Consider the following 17852-nt stretch of genomic DNA (forward strand, 5'->3'; position numbering starts at 1 on the left):
GATGAACTGGAACTGAGAATGCAAGTCAGATCTTCTCATCCAACATCAGTGCCTGACCTCATAAATGCTCTACAGAATGTACAGGCACAGAAACACTCAGCAATCTTGTGGAAAGTCTCCAAAGAAGAGTGGTGACTGTTTTAGCAGCCAAAATGGGGGCGACTCCATATCAAAGTACATCTATTTGAATATTTTCATTACAGTCCCTGTTGGTGTAATGGTAAGGTGGCAGAATGCTGTATGGTTAACATCCCAAAAGATGCTTGTATAAACTATTTAAGTCAAGTTTTGCCATGATTTTATTTTAGTCTAATTTTGACAATCCCAGAACAGACATCCAGGATCTTTTGTTGACCCCTAGGGCAGTGGTGTCCAAACTTTTTCCACTTAAGGCAACATACAGAAATATGTAAGGTCAGACGCAGAATAAAGGAGAAGTAGGGGTGAAGGAGAGTTGCAAGAGCAGCTTGCAGATAGAGCAACAGAGTGTGGCCAGGCTGCAGCAGTTTAAATTAGGGGTGCGGTTAATCGCTGAAACGGTTAAATTCGTTCATCAAAGTAGCCGGCGCAGGATTTACGATTCAGTAAAACTAATTACCTAGCATTTTTTATTAGCACAGGTTTGAAATCCAAGTCTATAATGGTCTTTTGAAACAGTAATGAACCTTCTGCCACAAGAGGCCGCTGTAGCTTCAGTTGATGGCTGCTGCCCTCCTGCCTGGCACCTCACAGATGTTAACATGAAAAGCTCAGCGGTAGCTTACCTGTAAGCGTGTAGTAGGAACAGCGCGATATGACAGTTTTTTAAAGTAGTAAACAGAAACAAAGTGGTGTGTAGGCTTCTGCCCGAAGTGAAAAGAGGCCACACATCAACACACGATATCAATCTGCAAAATGGAACAAAGGCTGGCGGCACAAACTTGTAATGTTAGCCACACTGTAGAGAGTATATCAGGCTAACATCACACCCGCTGTCACTATGACCCTGTGAGGAATTTGACTGTTTTCTGAGAATTTTCTCATCTTTAGACTAGTCGGCAAAACAAAATTTAAATGAGCATTTATCCGAGTACGGAAATAGAGGCTTAGGAACATCCCTGGTTTAAAGAAGGCAGCATGAGAATGATTAGCCAATAGCATGCTTAGAGCAAATCAGCTGGCCAACAGCTGATGAGGGCTTGAGTTAGATCAGGTGACTGTGGCAGAGCTCGACTCTGTGGCCTGCCTGACTAATGCTGAACCCTGATCTAATGGCTGACAAAGCAAATAGACAATCTTGTCTACATTTTTGGGGATGCCAATCAGATTTCAGGGGGCGTTGTTTGGCCTTAGCTACCACTCTCTCCGCCCCTGGAATATTATTGGTGCTGCTATTTGCTACTGAAACTCATCAGAGAGTTAGGAAACAATTATTATTATTTTGATCAGCAATATTTTTACCATGTACAGTACTGTCTCAGTTTAGTCACAAAAACACATCAATAAAATTCTCCTGCTGAGATGTTGGTTCACAAAATTAGCATGGTAGCACCGTCTTGTGCTAAAACTATGAAGTACAGAACGGTCAAGCCCAAGCTTCATGTTCAAATGTGGGCCATATTTCATTTTATTTCTAGAATTTGCTGCATTGCCATAGTTTTGACACCCCTGCCCTAGGGGTCCTGGACCTCAGGTCAGGAACCATTGTTCTAAAGCACTGAAAAATCTAAATTTAAAGTATACAGCAATTCTGCAAAAAGCCCGAGTTCTGCTTTATTTCCCCTGTCGAAATATTTGCAGCCTATATTGTAACTCAAGCATCTTAAAATAAACAAAACTAAAAGGTTTAAATCAAATCTATGGAATGATTCTGCAGTTTTTCATTGTGCTGTTTATTCTATTTCAGGGGACTTTAACCGCTGTAAATGCTGAGAAGTTGAGCAGAAACAGATACGAGGGCAGTAAAAGAGGGACTGAGGCACGCTGCCGTGTCATGCCAGGACTGTGCAGCTGCGTGTGCATGAGTTCATGTTTCTACAGCAGGTGCACACAGATGAACCAGTGTTCACAATGACTGAGCATTTATTCCCTCACTGAGGCTCCACTGTCTCCTCTGATACCGCTTATGAGTCTGCGCTCCACTCAGACGCATTCCTCAATCATCAGGAGCCAAATAACAGTTACTCTACAGGGCTGACTGCAAACCACCTTCAATGCTCAAAGCACTTTCTTTAAAATAAGGTTTAGAGTGCAAAGTTTTTGGCCTACTTCTTTTTAGTCCCACATTTATTTATAAAGCACTGATTGTTTTACTTATTTAATCACTGTGACAGATGAAAGAAGGGAGGTCATTTAGATCCAGGCTTCAGTGATAATTGTTTCAGTCAGTGAGCTATTTTTCCTAGACTCACTTTTCTATTTCTGAAAGCTTCTCGTGTTTAAAGGTTTTTCTTTCATTTGAAGATCAGAGGAGACGCCTTACCGACACAGTTGTCGCAGATGCTGCAGTGAGATGCACGAGGCGGTCGGAAGATCTTGCACGTGTAGCAGTACTTCAGTTTGACGATCTGGTTGTTGATCTGGACGTTGCGGATTCGAGGCGGCGGCCTCTGCCCTGCGGGGACGTTCCCGTTTGCAGCCTCTGTGGAAACAAAACGGCCTTCATCAGAAAGTGTTGGCAGTCGTGATTACACCAAAAATGCTTTAAAAAGGTGTCACTGATTCACAACAACACAGTAGCACCAAAAATAACACCACTGTTGCTGTTTTCGTTAGTATTAAACATTCTTACATAAATGAGATAAGGCTTGGATAGCATGGCTGTTGTTAGACTATATTAATGCTCACATTACCCTGTTAACCTGTTCTGCAGCTTTACTGAGAAATGTAAGATTCGGTGACAAGGCAAAGAGAAAAATGTGTGATAAATCCTGGTCTTCATCAATGCTGGTCTTTATTATAATGGGGTATAGTCATATATTATAATATTAATGACTAACACTGGTCCATCATAATAAGACAAAACAGAAAGCATGGTCTGGACCTGCCCTCTTTATAGAGCGTCTTGAGATAACTTTATTGATGTATGGTGCTATAAAAACAAAGAAAGATTGATTGATTATCCTTTCGTATTATATCATATCATTTTTTGCCACCTTGTTTATCTTAATATCCTATTATATTCAATTATATCATGCATTATCATATCATTACATCATATTGTGTTGTGTCAAGTTCATACCCTATCGAGAAATTTCTTACATTCTATTGAATTTAATCACAATTGTCACATATTCTGTTTCCGGAGAGAGTTAATTTTGACAATTTTTTTTAGTCTTAGTCTTTTGATTACATGTCTTTAAATTTTAGTCACATTTTAGTTATTTCTACCCTTTTTAGTTTTAGTCTAGTTTTAGTCCATAAAAAGTCCTCACATTTTAGTCTTAACTTTAAGTCCAAGCATTTATCGCTTTCCTAAATCTGGTACCTAATCATGGTAGTGTGTTCTCTGCACCCTGTCAAACCTGGGGTCCCTGCTTTCTACAGCTGAGAAGCAGAAGAGATACAGTTGCACTGTTTTTTAACAAATTTATCCACAGTAGACAAATATGGATTTTAATGTCCGACGAGAACTAAATTACAATTTAGTCTAGTTTTATTCATCTTGATGAAAACTACCCTTACTTTTGATCAGTTTTAGTCATTAAAGATTTATCTTTGGCTAGTCTTAGTCTAGCTTTGTCATGGAAAAAGTACAGTTGATGAACATTTTTAGTCATTGCTTTAGTTGACAAAATTAACACTGCTACATAGAGAAACGTTACCAAAAAGGTCATGTTTTGAGCTGTTAAAGACTATGCCAAGTGTTCAAAGCATAATAATATAATCATTCTTAGTTCTGAAGATACTTTTGTGTCCCTTTTGTGGTGAAACAATCTGGCAAAAAAAAATTTTAAAACCTTTTTAAAAACGTCACAGAAAAACAGCAGCAGGCAGGAATTAAAGAAGGTCCCATCTGAAGTCTGGGGGAGCTGCTTGTGTGTGGTCTGGTTCTACAAAGCAGTCTGGTTTGGTTTGGTACGGTTTTGCCATTCTCTGATCTACTAGTGTTTCCTCAGCTGGCACGCATCTTACCAACCTCCAGTCTCGCTTCTTGTGAGGAGAAATGCATCTTTTAAGTGATCCAAATCATTTGTGTCAGCTCAGTAGAGCTGGTTGTTTGGCTCCCAAACAGCTCTTCATTTTGCACCAGTTTTTTTTTAATGGATTAAATAACAACAAAGGATGGAAGAAAGGAAACTAGCACTCAAACTGGGGTGAGCTACTGCAAATACAAGAAAAAGCTGTTTTGTTGTGCAGATTCAATTGTGAATGGCATCATTACTTGGTCTCTCAAATGTCTTAAAAAACCTCAATTAAGTCCAGTTGAATATTTTGCCTTGATAAATGAGAAACATCTACAGTATCATATCTTACCATGTAGTGCTATGCTCTGCTGCATATAATTTCTCATTGTGCTGTATCATATCCTATTGAGGTTGCTGGATTTATCTGTAATCATTGCTGAGCTTTTAATATTTTTAATCAAAAATCTTATATTGCAGAGCTCTGCTGATTACTTGGCGTCAGCGTAGCTGTCAAACACTGAAATAACCGTACTGCTTAGCTGCATCTTTGGATTCCACTGTGCAATAATATTCTGGCACGTTCACGTTTCTTGTCAATTCAAATCTTTGTGATTATGTTGCACTGCAGGAGCCAAGAGGTTAGAGCGGCTGGCTAATGATGCAGGAGAGGCTGTCTGTGCTGGCTGGAGTCTCTCAGGAGGGCAGCTGTTAGGGAGAAATTCACCATTAACGTGCTGCAGAGGGAAGGCGTAAATGTGGAGGTGATGGAAAACAGTGAGCATGCTCAGTAGACTTTATGGGGATGAATTAAGATAATGTGGTGTTTGCAGAAATTTAATTATCAGAGCTGCAGAAAGAGTTCTGATAGTTTTGCAGAAGCTCATTTGAATTATCCAAAATGCATCTTCAGACATGAAGACAGCACAACATGATCTCTGCGTTAATGCATTACAAATCTACAGAATGTAGGATTAGTGTCTAAGGATAAACCAGCAGACAATAAATTAATGAGTCATCACTCACGGGGAATGATGCCACTCCCTCAGGTAGCAAAGCCTTGTCTCTTAGCCACATTATATATTCCAGGAGGAAGCTTCTCCTCGTATTAGCATTCCCCCTTGGGACCAGCAGCTAACAGGCTGAAGGGGGACGGAGCACGGAGGCAGCGGGGGCCTAATCAACATGCCTTCCTCGGCCTCAGAATGAGAGCAAACATCCATACCTGACTCTCTTTTAGCTCGCCCACATTCATAACAGCAAACAGCTACCCTAACACATTAAAAACCATACTGTGAGAGAGCTGCAAGTGTGGGATGGAAGCTGTTACAGTGGGTGCTACATTTAAGCTGCTGCAGTGCATATTCTTCACATAGTCGTGTTAGCATTTAAGTAAGGGATATTTAGCTATTTTGGGAGAATTGCTGAAATGAGCAATTTGAATAAAAAGAAGAGTAAACACAGGAAATGGGTGACCAGTCAGTGGAGATGATAAGAGACAGTATGCTGGATGAGGCCAGAGCAGACACAAGCACTGTGCTTTTGAGAATATATATATATATTTTTTGTATTAAACATAGAGCTGGGATCATTAGTGTCTTCTGATTAAGACCTGGAGATGACATGTGGTGGAGTGATTTGAAGACTTAAATGACAAAAGCAATAAAGCTGGGACACTGACTCTGTCCAAAGTAGGGAGGTTGAAATTTAATTTTATGGTCTCTTGAAGCACTTTTGAGATCTTTGATATTGGTATCTGCTCAAATTATTCTTAGACCGGATGTAAAATGGAGTCAAATCAAATTTACCCATTTATCAGTGAAGAAGTTGCAATAAATCCTAATTTAGAGGTGGATTGTTCAGGGCCCATCAGGGTTGCAGAGCCATTTTTAGTAGGTCACTACGGTGTGCCTGGAAAGAACTGGGCATAAAGTCCATGATGTATGGGTGGTCTAAGCCAGTGGTTTTCAACATTTTTTTGCCATATCTATAAAATAGCCTTGAACATGTTACAGTAAATCCAAGCAGGCCACAGAGTCAAACACTGCCGTATAACTGAGATCAGCTGATCTTGAAAGCACTTATCAGCTGACAACAAGCTAATTTATTCATTCAGCAAGCTATTGGCAAACTCCACTCATGCTGCCATGTTTAAAAGTCACATATGCAAAACACACTATTTCAGGCTTTTATAACAAAAAATATGTGCCCCTGACCTGTCCACAATCCCCCCAGGAATCAGATAAACCCCACCCCCTTCTTCACCTTTCAGAAAACAAGGTTTGGTTGGCCCCCCCTGCTTGGAAGAAAGTTCCGCCCTCTTCTCCTGATCCTGAGAGGAGGATCAGGACATCCATTTCCAGAGAGGGGTGGAGTTAGGGGCGGAGTCAGATGCCTAATTAACATGTAAAGCTAGGGACACCGACACAGCTCTTTCTGAGCAGGGAGTGTTTTTTCAGCAACGGACTTTACAGGCATGTTTTAGGGACGGCTGAGACCAATATAAACTTGTCTTGAGGAGGTAAAATGTGTGACCTTTAAACTGCTCTTCCCTGGCTATGCCTTGCTGCTCCCTCTACAAGCCCCTTTTTTACAATCCTCCTCCACCCCAGCCCCTCCTTTATTCTGCGTCTGACCCAATAAGTGTCATTAAGCTGTCATGATGCCTGCTCTGCTTTGTTTTGTTTTTTTTTTTTTGCTGCTTCTCTTCCTGCCACAGGCTTTCCTAGTAGGCACAGGAAAGGAAGGAACATGTGATGATCCTGTTTGATACTTTCCAAGTAGGCTTGTTTCAAAATAGTCATATGAATAAAAGCAATAAGGGCAAACTGAAATCTGCTTATAAAGAAATCAATTTATAACCACACATCAGGTGTGTTTCTTGACAAAGAGGTACTGACTGGACTTCAGTTATTGAATAGTTGTAGTATGGTTGTACATATGGCACACCAAGACTTCGCTCAAGGCACCCACACCATTTGAGAACCAGCCTTCCTAGCTTATAAATACATATTATTGACTCTGTTTTTCCTTAATAATAAGTACATTCTGGTAATTTTCTCAAGATCTTAATCTGTTTAACTCCTTTTCTGAGGGAAACAAAACTATTTTTCTACTCTTAATGTGTTAATTTCTAAAAATGATAAAGAAAACAGCTGCTTATCTTCCCTAAGCTCTCTCACCCCATGTCTGCTGTCTCTCTTCAGCTGTCCTACCGTAATGTAGGCCAGAGGTCATCAAATACATTTGTGCAAGGGCCAGCTTTTTTTGGAAGATGCTGAAGGTGTTAAACATTATTGTTTAATTATTTTTTCTTCAAAACTTCAAATATTTTTTTGCCTTTTGCAGTGAGATCAGCCCCGATCATCTCAACTGCCACTAAGGGGGCGATTATGATATTTTGGCTACATATTTCTGGGGCTGGCATGTTGTCCATCTCTGGGTTTGATGCTAAAATGCTGTGCTGTGATTGGTGGGGGAAACAGGCAGGAAACCAGCTTATTGTCATGGTTCTCTGGCAGAAAAAATTGAACTCTTAAAGCACCTGAAGTGGAGAGTGGACGTGGAAAACGGCAGCTTTAACCAAGAACAGACTAATGAGCATGTGTTTATTATGCATCCTATTCACTACTAATGACTGATGGTTGTATTTCTGTACAATGGATCAAACATTGAGCCAATGTTTTAAAGTCTATAGGGATTTTAGAAATAAAATGCCCTAAATACCACAACATATTTTCCCCTGCACATTTTCTGATTTTGATCATTTTCTGGGGGCTGGATGGGAAGCTGTGGTGAGCCTTATGTGGACACCAGTGGATGATCATTGATGTAGGCAAAAAAGCCCCAAAAAATTTTTAAAAAAGAAAAATCTCTGCATAAATGTAATGCAACTTAGAGAATACATCCACTTAAATGCACTTATTAATGGTTGTCACTTGTATCTACCTTGCAACAGAGTGATTTATTGAAAAAAGAAGAGCTGCTGATTGCTTTAATCCTGGAAAACAGAGATACTAAAGCTTTCTATTCAGAACTGTGATTAAAAAATGGAGACTGTTAAAATGAGTGACTGAAACACAGAGTAGAGAAGTGGCAAATTAAGGTTGTTTCTGTGTTCTTTGTGCCTGATTTTGCACATGTATCTTTGAAATAAATAAATATGTGGATTGAAGACTAGTCTAATAGTCTAATAATAAAGACATTTGACTAGGGCTTTGGTAGCTTTTGATGAGACCATAAAATTACTGTATAATGTCTTAAAAGTACTGTAATCATTAACTGCGGCTTTTTTCTTATTTGCTCCAGTCGTTTCCAGTGAGATTTCTTTATCTAAACTCATGCAGGTGCCGTTCATCTCCCCCAGGGTCATCATGGACAAAGCTGTCAGACCACCATTGTCATCCAGCGTTAAGTGTGAGTCACAGTCGTAATGAGAGAGGCTCTGGCTTCCAGATAACCCATTCTCTGAGGAATGAGAGCCTCAGCCTCGCCTTTACACTCCCCCTGTCCTCCCCCTCCATCCAGAGACGAGACCAGTCCTCATCCAGGCCCACAGAGAGGAGAGAGAGCACGAGTGACGGCTGAAGGACACGGTGAATCTTTAACAAAGGGCGAACACGGAGCAGATCCACTCAGACAGGGAGGGTCGGGATGCAAAAAAACAGGAAACTACTGAAAAAAAGTGTGCTGCTTTTGAAGATGAGTTGCAGTGAAATGCAGAAAATACTCGGTTGGTGTTTATTTTTGCTTGCAAAGGCTTTGTTGTCATTATTCTACACAGTCTGTGGTTTGTTCAGCGTAATGAGACAACAGCAGCTCTTGTAATGATGCACCAGACTGAGCTCTACATCCACACAGCAACATAAAGCCCAACAAACATGAATAAACAAACAGCACTGAGGTTGTCTGCTCTCTGCTTAATGTGCACATACACTCAAGCATTTATGTCTTCAAAACACTTCACTTCAGCAGGCTAATGTGCGGTCGCTTTATGTTATGTGACAGAAAAAACAACAGCCTAGACTTTGCTGCTGTCACCGCACATGACCTGTAATAACCACGGCGCCTGTCCCCAATAAATGTTTTAATGGTTACAGATAAGGAGCTTGCAGCAGAACTTGGTGCGCTTTAATATCTATGCACACTTCAGCATGAGGAGCTGGATTGCAATCACTCCAGATAAATAGAGACTACTTCAGAAGAAGCTCCACAGAATCTGGGAATTATTAATGAGGGTGCAAGAAATCAGGTAGGTCTGGGCTAGCTTTACTCCTAAAAAAAAATAAAGATGTAGACTATCAAACAATGCACATAAAACATAAGCATGTCAAAAGTACTGCAAAGACTATCAACATGTACAAACAGAAGTCACAAACACAAGTTATGGTCTTTATTATGGCCTCCATTTCTTTTATAATCACCCATTGTTTCCTGTTTGTTTGCATTACTGCCCACTGACCTAACATCATATTTTATGGCACAAACTTCCTACAACTCAAGAACTTTAAATATGAAAAAACTTAAAACCGAAGGTGACCAAGAATTTCCATCAGGGTTCCTGAATTTTGAAACGGCTTAGTTTGCATGCAGTCTCATCACATTTCCGTCTTGACGGTATGAAGCAGTTGGATTATTATCCATGTCACTTCTTGGCTGACCGCTGAGGTCAGCCCTACACATGGGTCTGTATGTGACTGAGTGAGTGAGTGACTAACCTTTAGGGGTGTAACCGTACAGCAAAATTTCGGTTCAGTAAGTACCTCGGTTTTGAAGTTACAGTTTGGTGCGTTTTTGGGACAGTAGTTGAAGCAAACAAATAACAGAATCTATTATTATTTTTGAATTAAACTGTATTAAAATAAATAGGCTGAATAAATTACACTTACATTATTAATAATGCTGCAACCTCCTTCCAAAAGGTCTTCAATTAATGAAAGTATTAATAAATAAATACATTTTTTAATTAATAGGTTATTTTAATTGACATAGTGACATATTTTGACCCATTCTTTAAACACACTAAAATTTCCCAGCCAACTTTAACGCATCATCATAGTAAGTTACTTCATTAAGTACTCTAATTAGCATCTATCCTGCAGATTTCAACATGGACTTCAGCACTGGATTACTTTTTTAGCCAATGGGACCTACTACAAAGTTTGGGAGAATTTTTCACAGCCCATCTTGGCGGGTAAAGAGTTTAGAGCCGTGTGAAATCTGAGGAACTTTACCTATGATGCAGCTGCAGACATGATGGAGTCCCCTCTCCCCCTCCTTCGAGACTGACAGTTAAAGTTACGCATTTAGAATTAATTTGTTTCACAAAACCAGAGCACCACTGTTATGATAAAAAGATCTTGGATCATAGTAAAACCATAACCGGCTGGTGAAACTTTTTGTTGTTCCTCCTCGTTACAGTGACGTTCTTGTTTGAGTGGTGCCTTTTAAAATGCTTTGATTGGTCCACTGGACGACGAGCTGTCAGCGAAACACCTGCTGAATAACGTCCGTGCTACTGTTGTTGTCTTTGTCTACTGTTGTATTTTACAGGGAAACAAAGTGTTCTTAAACAGGACACTTTTATCTGGGAATATTCAGGCTGTTGCTGTCATTTGCTGTGGTTGCCAGGACAGTGTATTTCCAGTCTTAACCCACAGACATTAGACAGCACAATTACACACCCCAAAAACTAATCACTCTGTCAGAACACACAATTCAGTCTGGCATTTCAACAGGCATCCCAGATAATCATGGTCAGCTATATACTAGGTTTTAACCTAGTCTTGTTGTTAAGGTTCTTGAACTGTTTGGATTCTGCTGATGTCGGTGTCATTGTTCTGTCATCTTTTTGGGTTTTGTTGCTTTGCTCTTCAGTTTGCTACGGCACGCTAAATCACTTTGTAAACCTTTTCTTTTGAGAAGAACTTTGCAAATACATATTATTATTATCATAAATAACTTATCCCAAATTATTGACACACAAGTACTTACTACCATTTAGTTGTGCATGCTGTTAATTATTAGAGCTCTTTTGCTGACAGTAGCTGCTCACTGCGGCCCAAAAGTGGTGATATAGAAACCTTAAGATTTAATCAAAACACTGAAGTTGTGAGACATCCAAACTTATTTTGATACTGCTTTTTCAGTGACATTTTACAAGCTAGAAAACAATGTGAAGTCAAGTTTAAAGAGGAATATTTGACACACAAGATCAGCAGCCAAGAATACAATGTAAAAGCTTGAGCAGTACTGACAGAAAGGGCAGAGCATTCCTCTAACTCCTGCAGACTGACTCTGTAACTCACCAATTTCCATCTCAATGAATGCTGCCTCCTCCGGCAGGGCCCGCGGCAGCACCCCAGGGTCACTGAAGCTTGTCCTCAGAAGCATGGCCATGACAAAGAGGAAGAGCACGGCAGCGAAGACTGGGATAGCAGGGGACAGATGGATGGCCAGGTACGGACACCTGTAGGAAAGAAAAACAAAGATGTTGATCAAAAAACAAAACAAAACTCCAGAGAAGTTCCTGGAAAGATAAGGCCAGTTAGAGAACGATTGTTAAGGTTTTTTCACCTTCACCAGCAAACAAATGAGCAGTTATTTGGACATTAGATTACTAGATTCATACAAGCGATAAAGAATGATTTATTTGGACAAACTTCCTTATATTTTCCCATAGGCTACAAACAAATGTGACCTCCCAAACTGAGCATGTGCAGAGAGGTCACAACAGGACAACACCCATATTCTGAGCTGTTGTTCAGAGCAGAGGGTCATGAACTTTAAGAGCTGCCCTTTCTCTGGACCATGCTGAAGGCGTGACCGTGAATAAACAACAGCGCGCTGCATCCCCTCACCTTCTGGAAGAATAGAGACAAATTTGCATAGCTCCGTTTGCCAGGACGTTAAGATCAGAGCCTGGTAGAAAAGGGCCCACTGCTCAGTTTGATAACAGATGTGAGCTGCAGAGAAAAAAACACTGCAGCAGAGCAGAGCAGCAGAGAAAAAAGGCCTCTATGTGGGGTTATTAATAGTTAAACTGGGCTGCCTCATCACCCTCCCATGTGGCCGGGATCATATATTCATAATGAAACATGGATGTTACAGGACTGCAAGGTACTGTACTGCTGCTTATCCTGAGGAACTTTTGTACTGTGCATCAATAAATAAAACCACACTGACATCACACTGCTGTTTTATCAATATATTCATAACCATCCTCTCAATAGAGACGTTCTTTTAATTTTAGAGGTTTATTATATTAACACATTTATGTCCTGTTGTTGAAGTTGAATTACAGGTTGTTGAACAAAAATAAATCTGCAACCTTTTTTAATAACTGATTGATCTTCCCGTTAATCTTTTTAAGGAAAACAAAATGCTCACAGTAGACATGATAATGTTTGATAATGTTTTACAGGGGCACAATTGGCCAAGTGGTTAGGCCGCACCACATGTACACAGGTAACCCCGGTTCAAGTTCGGCCTGTGGCTCCTTCACCGTATGTTGTTCCCCACTCTCTCGTCCTTGTTTCCAGCTCTAATTAAGATGAAAATAAGAATGGATATGCATCGTTCTGAAAATTGTTTGAACCGTGCTGTGGTGCAATTGCTTCCCCCTCCCTCGCCTGCCATGGCTTGCTTTCACATTCACGTAATTGTTCAGGGAACTTGCAGATGTATTCAGATGTATACAGCAGGTGGCAGTATGCACATAGTTTACAAAACTGCCAAGGAGGACAAAGAAGTTACCATGGCAACAACTCAGGTCATGACCTAAGCAAAGATTGTTTACGTTTTAAGTCAGCAGAGTAGCCCATTCTGCCACTATGGATGGCTTTTGATGGTTCAGTGTGTAATATTTAGCCTATTAGCATTTAGCAAAACAAGCTTGGTTAAAATGAAACATAACATTTACAAGTAGATTGATCTAAATTAGTGTTGACATCTGATAACACATTTTTTAAATTTATGTTTTAAATTAACTCAGAATAAGCCTTTTATTCATACATAGGGAGGGTCCCCTCCAAGGACGCTGCCATCTTGGATTTTTGCATTTTGCCTGTTTCTATGGCACCATAGAAGGAACCAAATAACAGTTAAGCATGTATTGATTTTTAAACTTCACTGGTTCCCACAGTTATCACCAGAGAAATGAGCAACACACTCCAGAATTGACTGTTAGATGTTAATAGTCCCAATTTTACACACTGCACCTTTAAAGTCATTTTAAAGATGCCAGTATCTACACATTTACATGCAGCTTAGAGGATTAAATGGGTTGCACTGCGTGGATATGGCAGTTATGGCTGAATACAAAGGAATCCAAATTGAATGGTTAAATTCAGATTAGCTGTAGCTGGCTAATTGCACACCTCTAGTATAGTTCTTTATCAGGAAGCTTGAGATTTGCCTCAGCTCCACTTCTTCATCTATTTATCAGCGATATACTGTACAGCAGTGATGATCAACTGGCAGCCCAGGGGCCATATCAGGCCCCCAGAACATGATCAAAATAAAAATATGTGCAGAGGAAAAATTCTAGAGGAAAAATGTTGCAGTATTTAAGGACTCTCCACATATATTAAACAACGCCAGAACAACTGAGATTAAAACAATTTAATCAGGAATGATTTTATGTTTCATCCATTTTTTTAGAAATCCACCTGTAAGCCATTATTAGCAAATGTAATGCATGTTAAACTCTTTCACTTTTGAAAGCTGACTAAAAGTTTCCATAGAAAACGGCCATTTTCTACAGAACCTTTCAGCTTCAGGTGTTTTGGGAGTGCAATTTTCCTGCTTGGGTTTTTCATAGGGCTGGGCAATTAATTGAAAATTAGATTATATTGCCATATGGCCTGCTGCAATTTTCAAATTGCAGATGTTGAAATATTTCTTTAACCTGAAATTTGAGTCAAAATCCCAGTTTAAAAATTTTTTGCAGCAGAGATGTTAAGCATTACATATCATGCAATCATTCAAGATCCATTTTTTTTCAAAAAAGCCTAGAAAAAATCCTACTGTCTTCGTATTTGTGTATTTTTCTGGTTAAATATGTGGATGACATAAAAAAATTATCATTCTCTTCAATAAAGTAATTCATATCCAGTTTGAAATATGATTCAAAATCATCACAGTGAGATATCTTTTAAAAAATGTTCAGCCCTAGTTTTATCAAATATTGTGTTGGTTATAAAATAGAATGATTTATTGCTTGTTTGTTGGAGAATACATAAGATGAAGGAGGAGCTTAAGGAATAATCACATATCAAATCACTATCGCAACATTGGGGTGAAAAATTGCAATTAGATTGTTTTCCCAAATTTTTCAGCCCCTTTCACTACACAGCATATTTGCATCAAACAAGCATTACAGCCACAGAAATACTTGGCTTAAAATATTTCTGTTGCCCCCTTGTTGCTGGCTGCGATATAGGGACTGTTGTAGCTGTTCGAGTAAAAAAAAAAAGTGTACATTTGAAAGATAATAAAAATACATAAATTCAAAAATATGTTAGATTATTTTGAAATTTTCTTTAGTTTATTTGAAAGCTTGGCCCCCAAAGTGCCTGTTTAGGAAAAAGCTGGTCCTTGTTCAAATGTAGTTGATGACCCCACAGGGGTCATCAACTACCTGTGGATGACCCCCACAGGTTTAAGCCCCCCCCCCCCCCAGAAGCCAAATTGCTGATAATGGCTCATAACAACAGAACACCTGTTAATTTGTAATCTCCAAGGAGAACAACCCTTACTGACATACATATGGAGCCCATCTTGACCATAACTAAATAAATCTGTCCATTTGTAAACAAAGTGAGGAGGTAATTTTTCCCATTGCAAAGATTTCCTTAGCATCATCCTGCCACTCCTCTGCTGTGGTGGGGTCAGGGTCAGCCAGTGTCTAGTTGTTGTTTTCATACAAGCAAAAACTTGAAGCCGAGTGAATCAACATTAAAGTGTTGCTGACAGGAAGTCAGCTTTTAAAAGTAAGTGAAAAACAGTTTCAGGTGTTTCACACATGCTTCCCTTTGTCTTGATAATCATAATAAATAAATAAAGTATCTTTGGGTTTTGGACAAAAACATTAAGCAGCACTCGGCCTGAACCAGTGAGAAACATTATGACTGGGTTCAGGATAAGAATAGACAGGCTTTTTAGGAAAACACTGCATCAGCGCTGGATAGAATTGTATATGGACAAGAGCCATTTAAACATATCAGATATCAGCTGGATATTCTGTTACATAAATGAGGTTGCACATGATTTCATTGCTCATAACTGCTCCAAAGTTCTTCTATTCTTAAAACGCTTTATGGTTTATATGACTAGTAGGAATTTGATTTATCAAATTTATTTTTTACCTGTAAAAGTTGTTTTAGTGATTCTATTTATTGGAGTGCAGAGTTGACACAATAACAAATGTTTGTCCCCATCAGGTGAAATGTGCTACGCCTCGTATACATGAGGGTACATGGATGTATGCGTATGCATGTAAATGTGAATATGAACACTTGTATATACTCCCACAGTCCCAAAGATGTTAAAGCCATCTTTCCAAGGTGTACAGTTTTTCTTTGCACTTTGAATTAATAACATCATTATTTTCATTTTTCAGATGTGTAATGTTACCTGGAAATTAAGCCCCTCACACCTTAAGCCAGTGGTTCCTGCCCTGTTTTCCTTAGGGCCCACCTACTCCTATCTAAGAAAAGCTAAGGCCCCAGGACCCACTTGGAAAAATTAAACATCATTTTTACTTGAGATTTAAAATCTCTACATTTTAAACAAACGGACAAGCCAATCTTTTTATCACACAGGGAGGAACCTATTGTATTGCCTTGCCCTTTCCTGTCCTAACCATACCCAGACAAACAAACACAATCTGACAGACAGAGCTGAAAGGAATTTTAAACTGAGAGGTATGTCACTGAGTAAACAGCCAGAGAACAAAGTTCACCTGTTCAGTTGAGCACGTACAGTGGATGAACCAGGTATGCGAGAATACCTGAGTCCTGATGAAACCGCACACACACAGTTACACACCACCTGCTGGACTGGCCTGACCAGTTTTCCTGCAGTGTCTTTTTTCACACTAATGGAAGCTGCGAGCAGAGCAGATCAATACAGATTTCCACCGGAGCGGGCCGGTGAAGTGCGTTTGGCTCGTTTGTTAGCGCAGAGAGCAGACGCTGGAGTCAGGCTGAGGGGAGGCGCTCTGTCGATGAAGTTTAATTCCTGTAATGATGACTGGTAGGGATTCGAGGCACGCTCTATCATTGCTTCCCATCAAGCCCCAACGTCCTTCCTGGACGTGACTGTTTCCTGTGTGGCTGAGGAACAGGGTGGTGTCAGCTCAGAGAGTTTTCATCAGTCAGCACAGAAACTGGACTTAATCAAGGCCTGTGTCAATGTGAGGGGAATGTTTACATCAGTCAGGCCACCAATGACACCTGTGTGCTGCTCACTCTTTCTTTCTTAATCACCTTCCTGTATAGAGCCTGCCTCTCCTTAGGAGATCACAATAAAGCAGGATCAGGAGTCAAAGTGGCTGAGTGCATTTATATGCAGATGAATGAATTTGACAGCTATGCAGATCAGTGTAGCTTGAGCTGCATTGTGAGTAATGCAGGGAGATTTTAATGTACAGGATAGAGGAGATGAGGCTTTATTCTTCAAGAACACTTCCATTATAGCACCTAAACAGTCTCATTTAAGGATTCCAGCTCTGAATGCACTTTTACTTACAACTGAGTGACAAGAAGATGGTTCTGCTGCAGCTTTGAGGTGAAAACAAAAGTTATTGTGCATGCACATTAATGTATGGATATATGTAAACAGTGCTCTATAATCAAGGCCAAAGACAGTATAAAACATGGACATAATCTGAGTGATGTCATTGTTTTGAAAAGGCGTTATAAAGCCACACAATGGGAGAAAACAACAGAGAAAATGCTGACCCACTCCAGGCTAATCTAGAAACAGACAAAGAGATGGAGCTGAAGCGGGCCAAATGAATCTTTGCTGGCTATACATGCCTGCATGTCAGACACATTTAGCATAACTCTACCTGTAAATCCAAGCTGTGGTTCTGTCACATTTAGATTCTTGTTCAACACTTCGGTCTGATGCTGCAACTGGTCCAGAACAAAGCAGCAAGTGTGGCTCTTTCTTGTTGTTTGAGGAAAAATGTCCTTAAAACGCATCTTTCATGGTTGATAGTGAGAAACAGGCTGAGGCACCTGTTGATGGTTTTATGAGAATGTTCTCACAACAATGAGGCCTTTAATTTGCTATGAAAAACTGTCATTTAGTGCATCATAATCACACGCATCATAATCACACGCATGCAGCTGGCGTTTGTTTCACTTGATCTACAGTTAAAACAGCTGGACAGCAAACAGCGATGTTCAGAGCAATGACAGAGTGGATCTCACTCCCAAACTACAGGATGAAACAGAACAAAATATAACAAGGTTTAAAAGGAAAATTAAAGATTATTACTAGGTATATTCCAATACCATTTTTTTCCTTCCCGATACGATTCTGATAACAAGGTGTTAGGAATCAGTGGATACGGAGTACTGATTCAATACTGGTGTGAACTTTCTGGACTGACTGTGCGGACTAGCAAATTATCTTAGACCTATATTTGACTCAGAACATGGCTCAACAGATAGAATCATAATGTACAGCATCTCTGTGATCCTAAAGTTGTTTCTCCGCTGGTTATTGAGATTTACTGCT

At 39.8% G+C, this 17852-nt stretch overlaps 1 protein-coding gene across 1 annotated transcript in view; it reads right to left on the reverse strand.

Moving 5' to 3' along the window:
• Positions 1-17852, reverse strand: part of zdhhc9 (zinc finger DHHC-type palmitoyltransferase 9) — a 50738-nt gene that overhangs the window by 19073 nt on the left and 13813 nt on the right. The window contains exons 2-3 of the mRNA XM_041797768.1: positions 11411-11571; positions 2462-2620 (exon numbers count right to left, since the gene is read on the reverse strand). Of these exons, the coding sequence (XP_041653702.1) occupies positions 2462-2620; positions 11411-11571 (320 nt within the window). The remainder of the gene's footprint in view (positions 1-2461; positions 2621-11410; positions 11572-17852) is intronic.

Source organism: Cheilinus undulatus, linkage group 10 (genome assembly GCF_018320785.1).
Source record: "Cheilinus undulatus linkage group 10, ASM1832078v1, whole genome shotgun sequence".
In the NCBI taxonomy this organism is placed as follows: domain Eukaryota; kingdom Metazoa; phylum Chordata; class Actinopteri; order Labriformes; family Labridae; genus Cheilinus; species Cheilinus undulatus.